The 15,829-nt window shown below is 31.0% G+C and overlaps 1 protein-coding gene across 1 annotated transcript in view; it reads left to right on the forward strand.

The window, feature by feature from the left end:
• The window catches only part of LOC145941093 (cilia- and flagella-associated protein 298-like), an 80,530-nt gene extending 67,890 nt beyond the window's left edge, over positions 1–12,640 (forward strand). The window contains exons 3-6 of the mRNA XM_083046953.1: positions 11,497–11,582; positions 11,672–11,842; positions 12,156–12,371; positions 12,560–12,640. Of these exons, the coding sequence (XP_082903079.1) occupies positions 11,497–11,582; positions 11,672–11,842; positions 12,156–12,371; positions 12,560–12,640 (554 nt within the window). The remainder of the gene's footprint in view (positions 1–11,496; positions 11,583–11,671; positions 11,843–12,155; positions 12,372–12,559) is intronic.
• The last annotated feature ends 3,189 nt before the right edge of the window (positions 12,641–15,829 follow it).

Raw genomic sequence — 15,829 nt, forward strand, 5'->3', positions numbered from 1 at the left:
TCGATTATACATTTTAATAGCACATTGATTACAGAATCATTTGGTACCAAACAGACACCAGCGTACAAACTTTTTCATTTGCTATACATAAATTAAGGATGCGTCGCATGGGGTCTGCGGTAAAAAGTATAGATTTCCAATATTTTAAGACGAACCAAAAATTCATCGATTATACATTTTAATAGCACATTGATTACAGAATCATTTGGTACCAAACAGACACCAGCGTACAAATTTTTTTACTTGATATACATAAACTAAGGTTGCGTCGCATAGGGTCAGCGGTAAAAAGTATCGATTTCCAATATTTTAAGACGAGCCAAAAATTCATCGATTATACATTTTAATAGTACATTGATTACAGAATCTTTTCGTACCATGCAGACACCAGCGTACAAATTTTTTAATACGATAAACATAAAATAATGATGCGTCGCACAGGGTCCGCGTCAAAAAAGTATCGATTTCTAATATTTTAAGACGAGCCAAAAATTCATCTATTATACATTTTAATAGTACATTGATTACAGAATCTTTTGGTACCAAACAGACACCAGCGTACAAACTTTTTCATTTGCTATACATAAATTAAGGTTGCGTCGCATAGGGTCAGCGGTAAAAAGTATCGATTTCCAATATTTTAAGACGAGCCAAAAATTCATCGATTATACATTTTAATAGTACATTGATTACAGAATCTTTTCGTACCATGCAGACACCAGCGTACAAATTTTTTAATACGATAAACATAAAATAAGGATGCGTCGCACAGGGTCCGCGTCAAAAAAGTATCGATTTCTAATATTTTAAGACGAGCCAAAAATTCATCTATTATACATTTTAATACTACATTGATTACAGAATCATTTGGTACCAAGCAGACAACAGCGTACAAACTTTTTCATTTGCTATACATAAAATAACGTTGCGTCGCATAGGGTCAGCGGTAAAAAGTATCGATTTCCAATATTTTAAGACGAGCCAAAAATTCATCGATTATACATTTTAATAGCACATTGATTACAGAATCTTTTCGTACCATGCAGACACCAGCGTACAAATTTTTTAATACGATAAACATAAAATAAGGATGCGTCGCACAGGGTCCGCGTCAAAAAAGTATCGATTTCTAATATTTTAAGACGAGTCAAAAATTCATCTATTATACATTTTAATAGTACATTGATTACAGAATCATTTGGTACCAAGCAGACAACAGCGTACAAACTTTTTCATTTGCTATACATAAATTTAGGATGCGTCGCATAGGGTCAGCGGTAAAAAGTATCGATTTCCAATATTTTAAGACGAGCCAAAAATTCATCGATTATACATTTTAATAGCACATTGATTACAGAATCAGTTGGTACCAAACAGACACCAGCGTACAAATTTTTTTACTTGATATACATAAACTAAGGTTGCGTCGCATAGGGTCAGCGGTAAAAAGTATCGATTTCCAATATTTTAAGACGAGCCAAAAATTCATCGATTATACATTTTAATAGTACATTGATTACAGAATCTTTTCGTACCATGCAGACACCAGCGTACAAATTTTTTAATACGATAAACATAAAATAATGATGCGTCGCACAGGGTCCGCGTCAAAAAAGTATCGATTTCTAATATTTCAAGACGAGCCAAAAATTCATCTATTATACATTTTAATAGTACATTGATTACAGAATCTTTTGGTACCAAACAGACACCAGCGTACAAACTTTTTCATTTGCTATACATAAATTAAGGTTGCGTCGCATAGGGTCAGCGGTAAAAAGTATCGATTTCCAATATTTTAAGACGAGCCAAAAATTCATCGATTATACATTTTAATAGTACATTGATTACAGAATCTTTTCGTACCATGCAGACACCAGCGTACAAATTTTTTAATACGATAAACATAAAATAAGGATGCGTCGCACAGGGTCCGCGTCAAAAAAGTATCGATTTCTAATATTTTAAGACGAGCCAAAAATTCATCTATTATACATTTTAATAGTACATTGATTACAGAATCATTTGGTACCAAGCAGACAACAGCGTACAAACTTTTTCATTTGCTATACATAAAATAACGTTGCGTCGCATAGGGTCAGCGGTAAAAAGTATCGATTTCCAATATTTTAAGACGAGCCAAAAATTCATCGATTATACATTTTAATAGCACATTGATTACAGAATCTTTTCGTACCATGCAGACACCAGCGTACAATTTTTTTAATACGATAAACATAAAATAAGGATGCGTCGCACAGGGTCCGCGTCAAAAAAGTATCGATTTCTAATATTTTAAGACGAGCCAAAAATTCATCTATTATACATTTTAATAGTACATTGATTACAGAATCATTTGGTACCAAGCAGACAACAGCGTACAAACTTTTTCATTTGCTATACATAAATTTAGGATGCGTCGCATAGGGTCAGCGGTAAAAAAGTATCGAATTCTAATATTTTAAGACGAGCCAAAAATTCATCGATTATACATTTTAATAGCACATTGATTACAGAATCATTTGGTACCAAACAGACACCAGCGTACAAATTTTTTAACTTGATATACATAAAATAAGGTTGCGTCGCATAGGGTCAGCGGTAAAAAGTATCGATTTCCAATATTTTAAGACGAGCCAAAAATTCATCGATTATACATTTTAATAGTACATTGATTACAGAATCTTTTCGTACCATGCAGACACCAGCGTACAAATTTTTTAATACGATAAACATAAAGTAAGGATGCGTCGCACAGGGTCCGCGTCAAAAAAGTATCGATTTCTAATATTTTAAGACGAGCCAAAAATTCATCTATTATACATTTTAATAGTACATTGATTACAGAATCTTTTGGTACCAAGCAGACAACAGCGTACAAACATTTTCATTTGCTATACATAAATTAAGGATGCGTCGCATATGGTCAGCGGTAAAAAAGTATCGAATTCTAATATTTTAAGACGAGCCAAAAATTCATCGATTATACATTTTAATAGCACATTGATTACAGAATCATTTGGTACCAAACAGACACCAGCGTACAAATTTTTTAACTTGATATACATAAAATAAGGTTGCGTCGCTTAGGGTCAGCGGTAAAAAGTATCGATTTCCAATATTTTAAGACGAGCCAAAAATTCATCGATTATACATTTTAATAGTACATTGATTACAGAATCTTTTCGTACCATGCAGACACCAGCGTACAAATTTTTTAATACGATAAACATAAAATAAGGATGCGTCGCATAGGGTCAGCGGTAAAAGAGTATCGAATTCTAATATTTTAAGACGAGCCAAAAATTCATCTATTATACATTTTAATAGTACATTGATTACAGAATCTTTTTTTACCAAACAGACACCAGCGTACAAATTTTTTTACTTGATATACATAAATTAAGGTTGCGTCGCATAGGGTCAGCGGTAAAAAGTATAGATTTCCAATATTTTAAGACGAGCCAAAAATTCATCGATTATACATTTTAATAGTACATTGATTACAGAATCTTTTCGTACCATGCAGACACCAGCGTACAAATTTTTTAATACGATAAACATAAAATAAGGATGCGTCGGACAGGGTCCGCGTCAAAAAAGTATCGATTTCTAATATTTTAAGACGAGCCACAAATTCATCTATTATACATTTTAATAGTACATTGATTACAGAATCTTTTGGTACCAAGCAGACAACAGCGTACAAATTTTTTAATACGATATACATAAAATAAGGTTGCGTCGCATAGGGTCAGCGGTAAAAAGTATCGATTTCCAATATTTTAAGACGAGCCAAAAATTCATCGATTATACATTTTAATAGTACATTGATTACAGAATCTTTTCGTACCATGCAGACACCAGCGTACAAATTTTTTAATACGATAAACATAAAATAAGGATGCGTCGCATAGGGTCAGCGGTAAAAGAGTATCGAATTCTAATATTTTAAGACGAGCCAAAAATTCATCGATTATACATTTTAATAGTACATTGATTACAGAATCTTTTCGTACCATGCAGACACCAGCGTACAAATTTTTTAATACGATAAACATAAAGTAAGGATGCGTCGCACAGGGTCCGCGTCAAAAAAGTATCGATTTCTAATATTTTAAGACGAGCCAAAAATTCATCTATTATACATTTTAATAGTACATTGATTACAGAATCTTTTGGTACCAAGCAGACAACAGCGTACAAACATTTTCATTTGCTATACATAAATTAAGGATGCGTCGCATATGGTCAGCGGTAAAAAAGTATCGAATTCTAATATTTTAAGACGAGCCAAAAATTCATCGATTATACATTTTAATAGCACATTGATTACAGAATCATTTGGTACCAAACAGACACCAGCGTACAAACTTTTTCATTTGCTATACATAAATTAATGTTGCGTCGCATAGGGTCAGCGGTAAAAAGTATCGATTTCCAATATTTTAAGACGAGCCAAAAATTCATCGATTATACATTTTAATAGTACATTGATTACAGAATCTTTTCGTACCATGCAGACACCAGCGTACAAATTTTTTAATACGATAAACATAAAATAAGGATGCGTCGCACAGGGTCCGCGTCAAAAAAGTATCGATTTCTAATATTTTAAGACGAGCCAAAAATTCATCTATTATACATTTTAATAGTACATTGATTACAGAATCATTTGGTACCAAGCAGACAACAGCGTACAAACTTTTTCATTTGCTATACATAAAATAACGTTGCGTCGCATAGGGTCAGCGGTAAAAAGTATCGATTTCCAATATTTTAAGACGAGCCAAAAATTCATCGATTATACATTTTAATAGCACATTGATTACAGAATCATTTGGTACCAAACAGACACCAGCGTACAAACTTTTTCATTTGCTATACATAAATTAAGGATGCGTCGCATGGGGTCTGCGGTAAAAAGTATAGATTTCCAATATTTTAAGACGAACCAAAAATTCATCGATTATACATTTTAATAGCACATTGATTACAGAATCATTTGGTACCAAACAGACACCAGCGTACAAATTTTTTTACTTGATATACATAAACTAAGGTTGCGTCGCATAGGGTCAGCGGTAAAAAGTATCGATTTCCAATATTTTAAGACGAGCCAAAAATTCATCGATTATACATTTTAATAGTACATTGATTACAGAATCTTTTCGTACCATGCAGACACCAGCGTACAAATTTTTTAATACGATAAACATAAAATAATGATGCGTCGCACAGGGTCCGCGTCAAAAAAGTATCGATTTCTAATATTTTAAGACGAGCCAAAAATTCATCTATTATACATTTTAATAGTACATTGATTACAGAATCTTTTGGTACCAAACAGACACCAGCGTACAAACTTTTTCATTTGCTATACATAAATTAAGGTTGCGTCGCATAGGGTCAGCGGTAAAAAGTATCGATTTCCAATATTTTAAGACGAGCCAAAAATTCATCGATTATACATTTTAATAGTACATTGATTACAGAATCTTTTCGTACCATGCAGACACCAGCGTACAAATTTTTTAATACGATAAACATAAAATAAGGATGCGTCGCACAGGGTCCGCGTCAAAAAAGTATCGATTTCTAATATTTTAAGACGAGCCAAAAATTCATCTATTATACATTTTAATAGTACATTGATTACAGAATCATTTGGTACCAAGCAGACAACAGCGTACAAACTTTTTCATTTGCTATACATAAAATAACGTTGCGTCGCATAGGGTCAGCGGTAAAAAGTATCGATTTCCAATATTTTAAGACGAGCCAAAAATTCATCGATTATACATTTTAATAGCACATTGATTACAGAATCTTTTCGTACCATGCAGACACCAGCGTACAAATTTTTTAATACGATAAACATAAAATAAGGATGCGTCGCACAGGGTCCGCGTCAAAAAAGTATCGATTTCTAATATTTTAAGACGAGCCAAAAATTCATCTATTATACATTTTAATAGTACATTGATTACAGAATCATTTGGTACCAAGCAGACAACAGCGTACAAACTTTTTCATTTGCTATACATAAATTTAGGATGCGTCGCATAGGGTCAGCGGTAAAAAAGTATCGAATTCTAATATTTTAAGACGAGCCAAAAATTCATCGATTATACATTTTAATAGCACATTGATTACAGAATCATTTGGTACCAAACAGACACCAGCGTACAAATTTTTTAACTTGATATACATAAAATAAGGTTGCGTCGCATAGGGTCAGCGGTAAAAAGTATCGATTTCCAATATTTTAAGACGAGCCAAAAATTCATCGATTATACATTTTAATAGTACATTGATTACAGAATCTTTTCGTACCATGCAGACACCAGCGTACAAATTTTTTAATACGATAAACATAAAGTAAGGATGCGTCGCACAGGGTCCGCGTCAAAAAAGTATCGATTTCTAATATTTTAAGACGAGCCAAAAATTCATCTATTATACATTTTAATAGTACATTGATTACAGAATCTTTTGGTACCAAGCAGACAACAGCGTACAAACATTTTCATTTGCTATACATAAATTAAGGATGCGTCGCATATGGTCAGCGGTAAAAAAGTATCGAATTCTAATATTTTAAGACGAGCCAAAAATTCATCGATTATACATTTTAATAGCACATTGATTACAGAATCATTTGGTACCAAACAGACACCAGCGTACAAATTTTTTAACTTGATATACATAAAATAAGGTTGCGTCGCTTAGGGTCAGCGGTAAAAAGTATCGATTTCCAATATTTTAAGACGAGCCAAAAATTCATCGATTATACATTTTAATAGTACATTGATTACAGAATCTTTTCGTACCATGCAGACACCAGCGTACAAATTTTTTAATACGATAAACATAAAATAAGGATGCGTCGCATAGGGTCAGCGGTAAAAGAGTATCGAATTCTAATATTTTAAGACGAGCCAAAAATTCATCTATTATACATTTTAATAGTACATTGATTACAGAATCTTTTTTTACCAAACAGACACCAGCGTACAAATTTTTTTACTTGATATACATAAATTAAGGTTGCGTCGCATAGGGTCAGCGGTAAAAAGTATAGATTTCCAATATTTTAAGACGAGCCAAAAATTCATCGATTATACATTTTAATAGTACATTGATTACAGAATCTTTTCGTACCATGCAGACACCAGCGTACAAATTTTTTAATACGATAAACATAAAATAAGGATGCGTCGGACAGGGTCCGCGTCAAAAAAGTATCGATTTCTAATATTTTAAGACGAGCCACAAATTCATCTATTATACATTTTAATAGTACATTGATTACAGAATCTTTTGGTACCAAGCAGACAACAGCGTACAAATTTTTTAATACGATATACATAAAATAAGGTTGCGACGCATAGGGTCAGCGGTAAAAAGTATCGATTTCCAATATTTTAAGACGAGCCAAAAATTCATCGATTATACATTTTAATAGTACATTGATTACAGAATCTTTTCGTACCATGCAGACACCAGCGTACAAATTTTTTAATACGATAAACATAAAATAAGGATGCGTCGCATAGGGTCAGCGGTAAAAGAGTATCGAATTCTAATATTTTAAGACGAGCCAAAAATTCATCGATTATACATTTTAATAGTACATTGATTACAGAATCTTTTCGTACCATGCAGACACCAGCGTACAAATTTTTTAATACGATAAACATAAAGTAAGGATGCGTCGCACAGGGTCCGCGTCAAAAAAGTATCGATTTCTAATATTTTAAGACGAGCCAAAAATTCATCTATTATACATTTTAATAGTACATTGATTACAGAATCTTTTGGTACCAAGCAGACAACAGCGTACAAACATTTTCATTTGCTATACATAAATTAAGGATGCGTCGCATATGGTCAGCGGTAAAAAAGTATCGAATTCTAATATTTTAAGACGAGCCAAAAATTCATCGATTATACATTTTAATAGCACATTGATTACAGAATCATTTGGTACCAAACAGACACCAGCGTACAAATTTTTTTACTTGATATACATAAATTAAGGTTGCGTCGCATAGGGTCAGCGGTAAAAAGTATCGATTTCCAATATTTTAAGACGAGCCAAAAATTCATCGATTATACATTTTAATAGCACATTGATTACAGAATCATTTGGTACCAAACAGACACCAGCGTACAAATATTTTAACTTGATATACTTAAAATAAGGTTGCGTCGCATAGGGTCAGCGGTAAAAAGTATCGTTTTCCAATATTTTAAGACGAGCCAAAAATTCATCGATTATACATTTTAATAGTACATTGATCACAGAATCTTTTCGTACCATGCAGACACCAGCGTACAAATTTTTTAATACGATAAACATAAAATAAGGATGCGTCGGACAGGGTCCGCGTCAAAAAAGTATCGATTTCTAATATTTTAAGACGAGCCACAAATTCATCTATTGTACATTTTAATAGTACATTGATTACAGAATCTTTTGGTACCAAGCAGACAACAGCGTACAAATTTTTTAATACGATATACATAAAATAAGGTTGCGTCGCATAGGGTCAGCGGTAAAAAGTATCGATTTCCAATATTTTAAGACGAGCCAAAAATTCATCGATTATACATTTTAATAGTACATTGATTACAGAATCTTTTCGTACCATGCAGACACCAGCGTACAAATTTTTTAATACGATAAACATAAAATAAGGATGCGTCGCATAGGGTCAACGGTAAAAGAGTATCGAATTCTAATATTTTAAGACGAGCCAAAAATTCATCGATGATACATTTTAATAGTACATTGATTATAGAATCATTTGGTACCAAACAGACACCAGCGTACAAATTTTTTAACTTGATATACATAAATTAAGGTTGCGTCGCATAGGGTCAGCGGTAAAAAGTATAGATTTCCAATATTTTAAGACGAGCCAAAAATTCATCGATTATACATTTTAATAGTACATTGATTACAGAATCTTTTGGTACCAAGCAGACAACAGCGTACAAATTTTTTAATACGATATACATAAAATAAGGTTGCGTCGCATAGGGTCAGCGGTAAAAAGTATCGATTTCCAATATTTTAAGACGAGCCAAAAATTCATCGATTATACATTTTAATTGTACATTGATTACAGAATCTTTTCGTACCATGCAGACACCAGCGTACAAATTTTTTAATACGATAAACATAAAATAAGGATGCGTCGCATAGGGTCAGCGGTAAAAGAGTATCGAATTCTAATATTTTAAGACGAGCCAAAAATTCATCGATGATACATTTTAATAGTACATTGATTATAGAATCATTTGGTACCAAACAGACACCAGCGTACAAATTTTTTAACTTGATATACATAAATTAAGGTTGCGTCGCATAGGGTCAGCGGTAAAAAGTATAGATTTCCAATATTTTAAGACGAGCCAAAAATTCATCGATTATACATTTTAATAGTACATTGATTACAGAATCTTTTCGTACCATGCAGACACCAGCGTACTAATTTTTTAATACGATAAACATAAAATAAGGATGCGTTGCACAGGGTCCGTGTCAAAAAAGTATCGATTTCTAATATTTTAATACGAGCCAAAAATTCATCTATTATACATTTTAATAGTACATTGATTACAGAATCTTTTGGTACCAAGCAGACAACAGCGTACAAACTTTTTCATTTGCTATACATAAATTAAGGTTGCGTCGCATAGGGTCAGCGGTAAAAAAGTATCGAATTCTAATATTTTAAGACGAGCCAAAAATTCATCGATTATACATTTTAATAGTACATTGATTATAGAATCATTTGGTACCAAACAGACACCAGCGTACAAATTTTTTAACTTGATATACATAAAATAAGGTTGCGTCGCATAGGGTCAGCGGTAAAAAGTATAGATTTCCAATATTTTAAGACGAGCCAAAAATTCATCGATTATACATTTTAATAGTACATTCATTACAGAATCATTTGGTACCAAACAGACACCAGCGTACAAATTTTTTAACTTGATATACATAAAATAATGTTGCGTCGCATAGGGTCAGCGGTAAAAAAGTACCGATTTCTAATATTTTGAGACGAGCCAAAAATTCGAATTATATCAAGATTATCGAAAAGTGTCGGACGAAATATATTTGTGACTCTAATTAAGAAAATAATTTTTGTTTTAAAAATTATATCTACGAAACCTTAATTGTAAATTTGTATTCATGTCTCACTTCTATTCTTAACTTAATAAATATACTACTTCTTAATTAAATAAATATATTAAAAAATATTAATATAGGAAGATAATTAAATTTTAAAATAGTAATATGTTATAAAAATTAAAATAGCAGTATATTGTAATTAATATGTTGTAATATCTTATCCTCGATTAATATTTTTGTTACAGAAATCAGCTGATTAAAACGTTAATTTGCTAATTCATTTTTAAAATAAGAATATGTTATAACATTTAAAATAATATGTTTTAAATAATGTAATATATAATTCCTTAAACTCGATTAATATTTATAACAGCTATCAGCTGATTTCTGGCAAAAAATATTAATCGTGTTTAAGGAATTATATATTATTTTAATTTTTATAACATATTTTTATTTTAAAATTTAATTGGCAATGTAATGCTTTAATCATCTGATTTCTGAAAAAAAATATTAATGAAGTTTAAACAAACTTTATATAAATACATCATACTTTTTTTAATAAAATCGAGGAATGGCATAACGCGCGCTTGTGTTATTCTAGTCTTTTTCTAAAAAAGACATTAAGTCGATTCTCGCAAGTATTGTTGCCTCTTGTCCGCGAAAATATTAATCAAAATTTAAAGTATTATAACATATTATTTAAAACATGTCATTATTTTATTTAATTTTATTTTGGACTAACTGTCAAACTGCTAACTGCTAACCCTCACGATGACTGCCTTTTCATGCTTCAAATATAACACACAACGTGAATGTCAAAAATATTAATCAAGTTTAAAGTATTATAACATATTATTTAAAACATATTATTATTTTATTTTATTTTATTTTATTTTGGACTAACTGTCAAACTGGTCACTGCTAACCCTCGTGATGACAGCCTTTCGATGCTACGAATATAACACACAACGCGAATCGACAGAGAGCCAATCAGCATCGCGGGAAAACGACAACAATGTCAATAACATGCCTTATTTAGAAAGGGGATCGATATAACACGCTTTTTTTTTAGAAAAGGATCGATAAAACACGCCTTTTTTAGAAAAGGAAATGACGCGCGCGCAGCGCGCGCTTGTGTTGTCTAGTTTTTTCAAAAATTATATAATATTATAATTATTTCTTTTTCTAATTGATACTAAACATCTCTCTTACTTCTTACTTCTTTAAAAATGTTTATAAATCAATACAAAGTTTTGTTTTGGAAAATGGTCAAGTAAATATTGTTCAAGATAGCTTGTGTTTTACTTACATGATGAATTAAGACTAAATTTAAATAAACGCAGGTCGTAGAAATGGTAGACAGCCTAACGAAAAGATGCAGGAGGTGTTGAAGAAAACTGTCGAGGAAGCACGTGCTATGACATCAAAAGTAAATGCAATTCGATTTGTTACATTTCATATTTTTTGACATGGCCCGATTATTAACAAATTTGTTAACATTATTTTGCACACTTATAGAAACTAGTGCAACAAGAGAAATTGGTCACGCAAAAGACAGTTCAAGAGGCTCTGGATATATTAAGAGGTGCCGTGATGATCGTTTATCCGATGGGGCTTCCGCCACACGATGTGATACGTAAAGAATTTGAGAATACAGAGGATCTCACCGGTACTCAAGCATCTCTTGAGGTACACGCTTTTGAAAATTAATAATCGATACATATCGATAATATATTGATATATAAGACACGAGATAATACAATGGTTTAAAAAATATTATTTAGAAGTATCCTTGTGTTAAGTATTCTTTCATCGCGGAAAGAGATGTTTAAATAATTCTAATATATCGTTTTTTTAACATTTTCTAAATAATGTTTAGCAACACGTTTAAAAGAAATCTTAATCTTTGTAATTATATAATCTTTTATATTGCTTGTGAAAAAAATAAACAAAGATTAGCGACATCTTCGTTGACATTTAGAAAGGCGTACATTTGTCGCAGGTAATCGATGTGCAATTGGCTCAACTGTGGTTCTCCGGAAAGGAGCTATTACTGGGGAGGAAAATAAAGGACTTTCTAGGGAATAACGAGAAGACCAAGGTGATTGTAAAGCTGCAGAAGAGAGGATCTGGAAAACCAGCAAGAGAGCCAGTAATGTCAGAAGACGAGCGGAAAGAGTTGATGCTGCGCGCATATCGTCGTCAGGAACAACTGAAGGTAAGTACCTCTGCATGATGAGTATCTTTGTCCTGGATGATTCATCCAGAATAATCTGTCTAACTGTCACCGAGAATAAAATACGGCAATCGCAAACACTTATAATATGTTTCGACTAATTCTGGAATTTTCATTTGGACGAATTAAACAATATTAATAATGTTTATCAACAATTGGTGATCCTATAGTCGATTCTGATGTGTTCTGCTTTACCACTAACTATTCGTTCAAAGATCAATAAAAGCATAAAGGTCTTACAAATAGAATAGGAAAATTTATCTAAAATCACAGTTTATTAAAAAAAAATTTATATAATATGCAAATATTGAATCGATTTATAAAATAACCCATTAAATAACTTTAAAATAAGAATAACACTTGCTCCTCTAGTCGCTTTTCATAAATCTATATGCTTAAAAAGGGATAGTACATATCTATCGATTACACGCGCGTGTTCTTTACACGCCCTGTAAGTAGTACCTTTCGAAGTAGGGTAATTTATTTCAGAAACAACTCGCAAGCTTGTTTTAAACTGATATGAATCTTTCTCGAGCCACCTTATGTGACACGTGTCGTTTGCATTTGCAAATTATCTCTTTCAAACGAATAATTCGATATTTCTAAAGCATCAGACAAATGAACTTAGTTTTCAAATTGATTTTAATCACATTTACTCATATTTAATTTAAATAATTTTGATGAAAAAATATGATATTGTTTTTCTTAGTAACATACAATTTATTTTATAATACGATATCGATTTTTAGAAACCTATATTTTAATGTAAAATTTCTATATATGCTTTGATTTTTACTTGTATTGAAACGAAGATTTGTCTGAACATAAATATTTGTCTCAACATAACATGAACAATTTTTATATAAAAAAATTATAATTTAATTACTAAACAATGCTTATTTAAGAATATCTACAAATGATACATACATATTTTTTAATACAGAAATATTATTTGTTTGATACATAAATATTTTTTAATATATATAAATATTATTTATTTGATACAAACATTATTTTATATTGATTAGTATAAAAATATTTTTTCTACCTATTAATTTAAATTGAAATTAAATAACGTGATATAATATAAATGTATATTTATTTAAATTAATCGTCCATGGAGACATTGGAAATATATTCGCAAACTAACAGGTAGGTGTATTGAACTCGGAGAAGCGAATGTCCTATTTCCATTGTTTCCATCATCGATTGCAAGTTGGAATAATAAATAGCTTCTAAGTACGACTTCTATATACAGCGTATAAAAATAATCGAGAAACAAAAAACAATACATACTATTCCAAGAATTATTATTTAACTTTATATATCGCATGCGCGCTTTTTTCCATTATCTTGAAATATGTTTTGTAGAATGCACGAACATATTTCTTTAAAACAGCAACAGGTATGCTATTCCAAAAGGTATTGTGCTCTTTCCAAATTATTGTTCGCTTGAATGATCATAGATAATGGTATTTCGACAAGGGTTAAGTGACCAAATTGCTTGTCAAAGAATCGTTTTACTTCTTTTCACATTTCTTTACGGAAAGTATAAGCTTGGTGTGTTGAGGGTGGAAAATATTGTACAATTGGATGTAATTGTGAAAATTATATATACAAAAATGATGGAATATATAGGAATTTTATCTTAAAATTTTGAATTTCTAACATTATATCAGAATCAAAGAATTCTAAATTTCCAGAAAGTGACCGCGATGCTAAATATAGTATATTTATGTAAATCATATAAAATATTAAGACCAATAATATTATAATGACAATTATTACATTAATAATATACAATAGGTATAATACAAATATATTGATATTTAAACACGCGTTTTTCTATCAAATTTAGTTTCGAAATGTAATCAACAAATTATTTTTTATTTAGGTTTTCTAAATATTTTAACAAAAATTTTTTCTGGCTCTACTACATATTATTTAAAGAAATATAATTATACTTTTCCAATCACTTTTTAGTATTTCATTATTATGAAATCATTACATTGCGTTGATCAATGAATGGAAATTAATGTTGCTTCTTTAGTTCGTGAAGTTAATTGCTTGTTCAGTAAATTTGTACTATATCCTGACTTAAAGAAACTTGAATAAATAATGGAAGAAAAACGTTCTCATTAAGAATCATCAATCGTATGTCGACTTGGAACGTGTCGCATGGGAAATTACGTCTGTGTATATTGAGTCCTTATGCAGTTTTGTTCGTTCTTCTTAAATCGATAGAAAGAAGCCGCAATGTTTGTTGCCATGTAATTTGTTCGACCTGTCGAATAGGAATTCGTCTGACAATTCTGTTTTTTTCCTTGTTGAAGAAAGGAGGAGTGGAATTTCTATTGCGCCAGAATTCTCAATAGAATTTTTTATAATTCGTTGATATTTAATATCGCTGTAGAATATAACGATCGATATTTTGTTCACCGACGACGACTCATTTCCTTCTTGGGTTGATATGTCTACAAAAGAGCACATACGCTATTATACATATAACATGATAAATGTACCCACTTTATATATGTTCATTATTTTTACAGAATAGTATACCTTACACAGTTACATAAAAGAAAGAAATTCTAGTATCTACATAATGATAGTGTGGTCGTTGATTTAATATTCTTTGAGAATAGGTATAATTTGTTGTTGCAAGTATAACGCAAATGCATATCGATATTAATTCGCTCTCTCTATTTCCAAAAAGTAAATTAATAATACGTTAAAGAGCGCTGTTTCGATCTGCTCTACGAAGGCTTATCCGAATCAAATAACTTCCTTCTGTTCTTTACGATTCACTTGAATCGTGATTATCGTATTATACTCTGTAGTTGGCTGTCCTATCACGTAATGCAGTCGTTTACCCAATGTCTCGATTGTAAGATTCCATTACTTGGTCGCACACACATTTATATTTATTTAAGACTATTTGCTAAATCGTACTATCGTATTTTTATTTCACAAATTTTTTATCACGGTGCGTAAATAAAAAAATATTTTTTTTTGAATGTCTGTATTGCGAACTAATTCGCAATAATAGAACGATAATAAGCGTGTAATAATGGTACCTGTGTTATGAAGAGCCATTCAGATGTCAAGCGATCAGCGATTGACAGGACATACTTGATTTCAATCTGTACTTGTCGCAAATATAGGTCGATGGCAATTCAATTTCACTTTTGTTTTTATCGAAACGATATCATCTTGTATATAATGGAAAAACAAAAATTACAAAACCGAAAGTTTAGAGAGAGGAGAGTTAAACATGATTTATTATTTTTATCTATATCACATCTAGATATCATAGTAACGTGAATTATTTTCAGCATATATCGGAATTATTATAGTTTTATACTCCGTCATCGTGTATATAATATTATATAATATAATAATAATAATACCAACACAAAATGTGCATGGAAAATATATAT

Source organism: Prenolepis imparis, unplaced genomic scaffold, assembly GCF_030444845.1.
Source record: "Prenolepis imparis isolate NDT839.2.m4 unplaced genomic scaffold, iyPreImpa1.0 SCAF_1, whole genome shotgun sequence".
Classification (NCBI taxonomy): domain Eukaryota; kingdom Metazoa; phylum Arthropoda; class Insecta; order Hymenoptera; family Formicidae; genus Prenolepis; species Prenolepis imparis.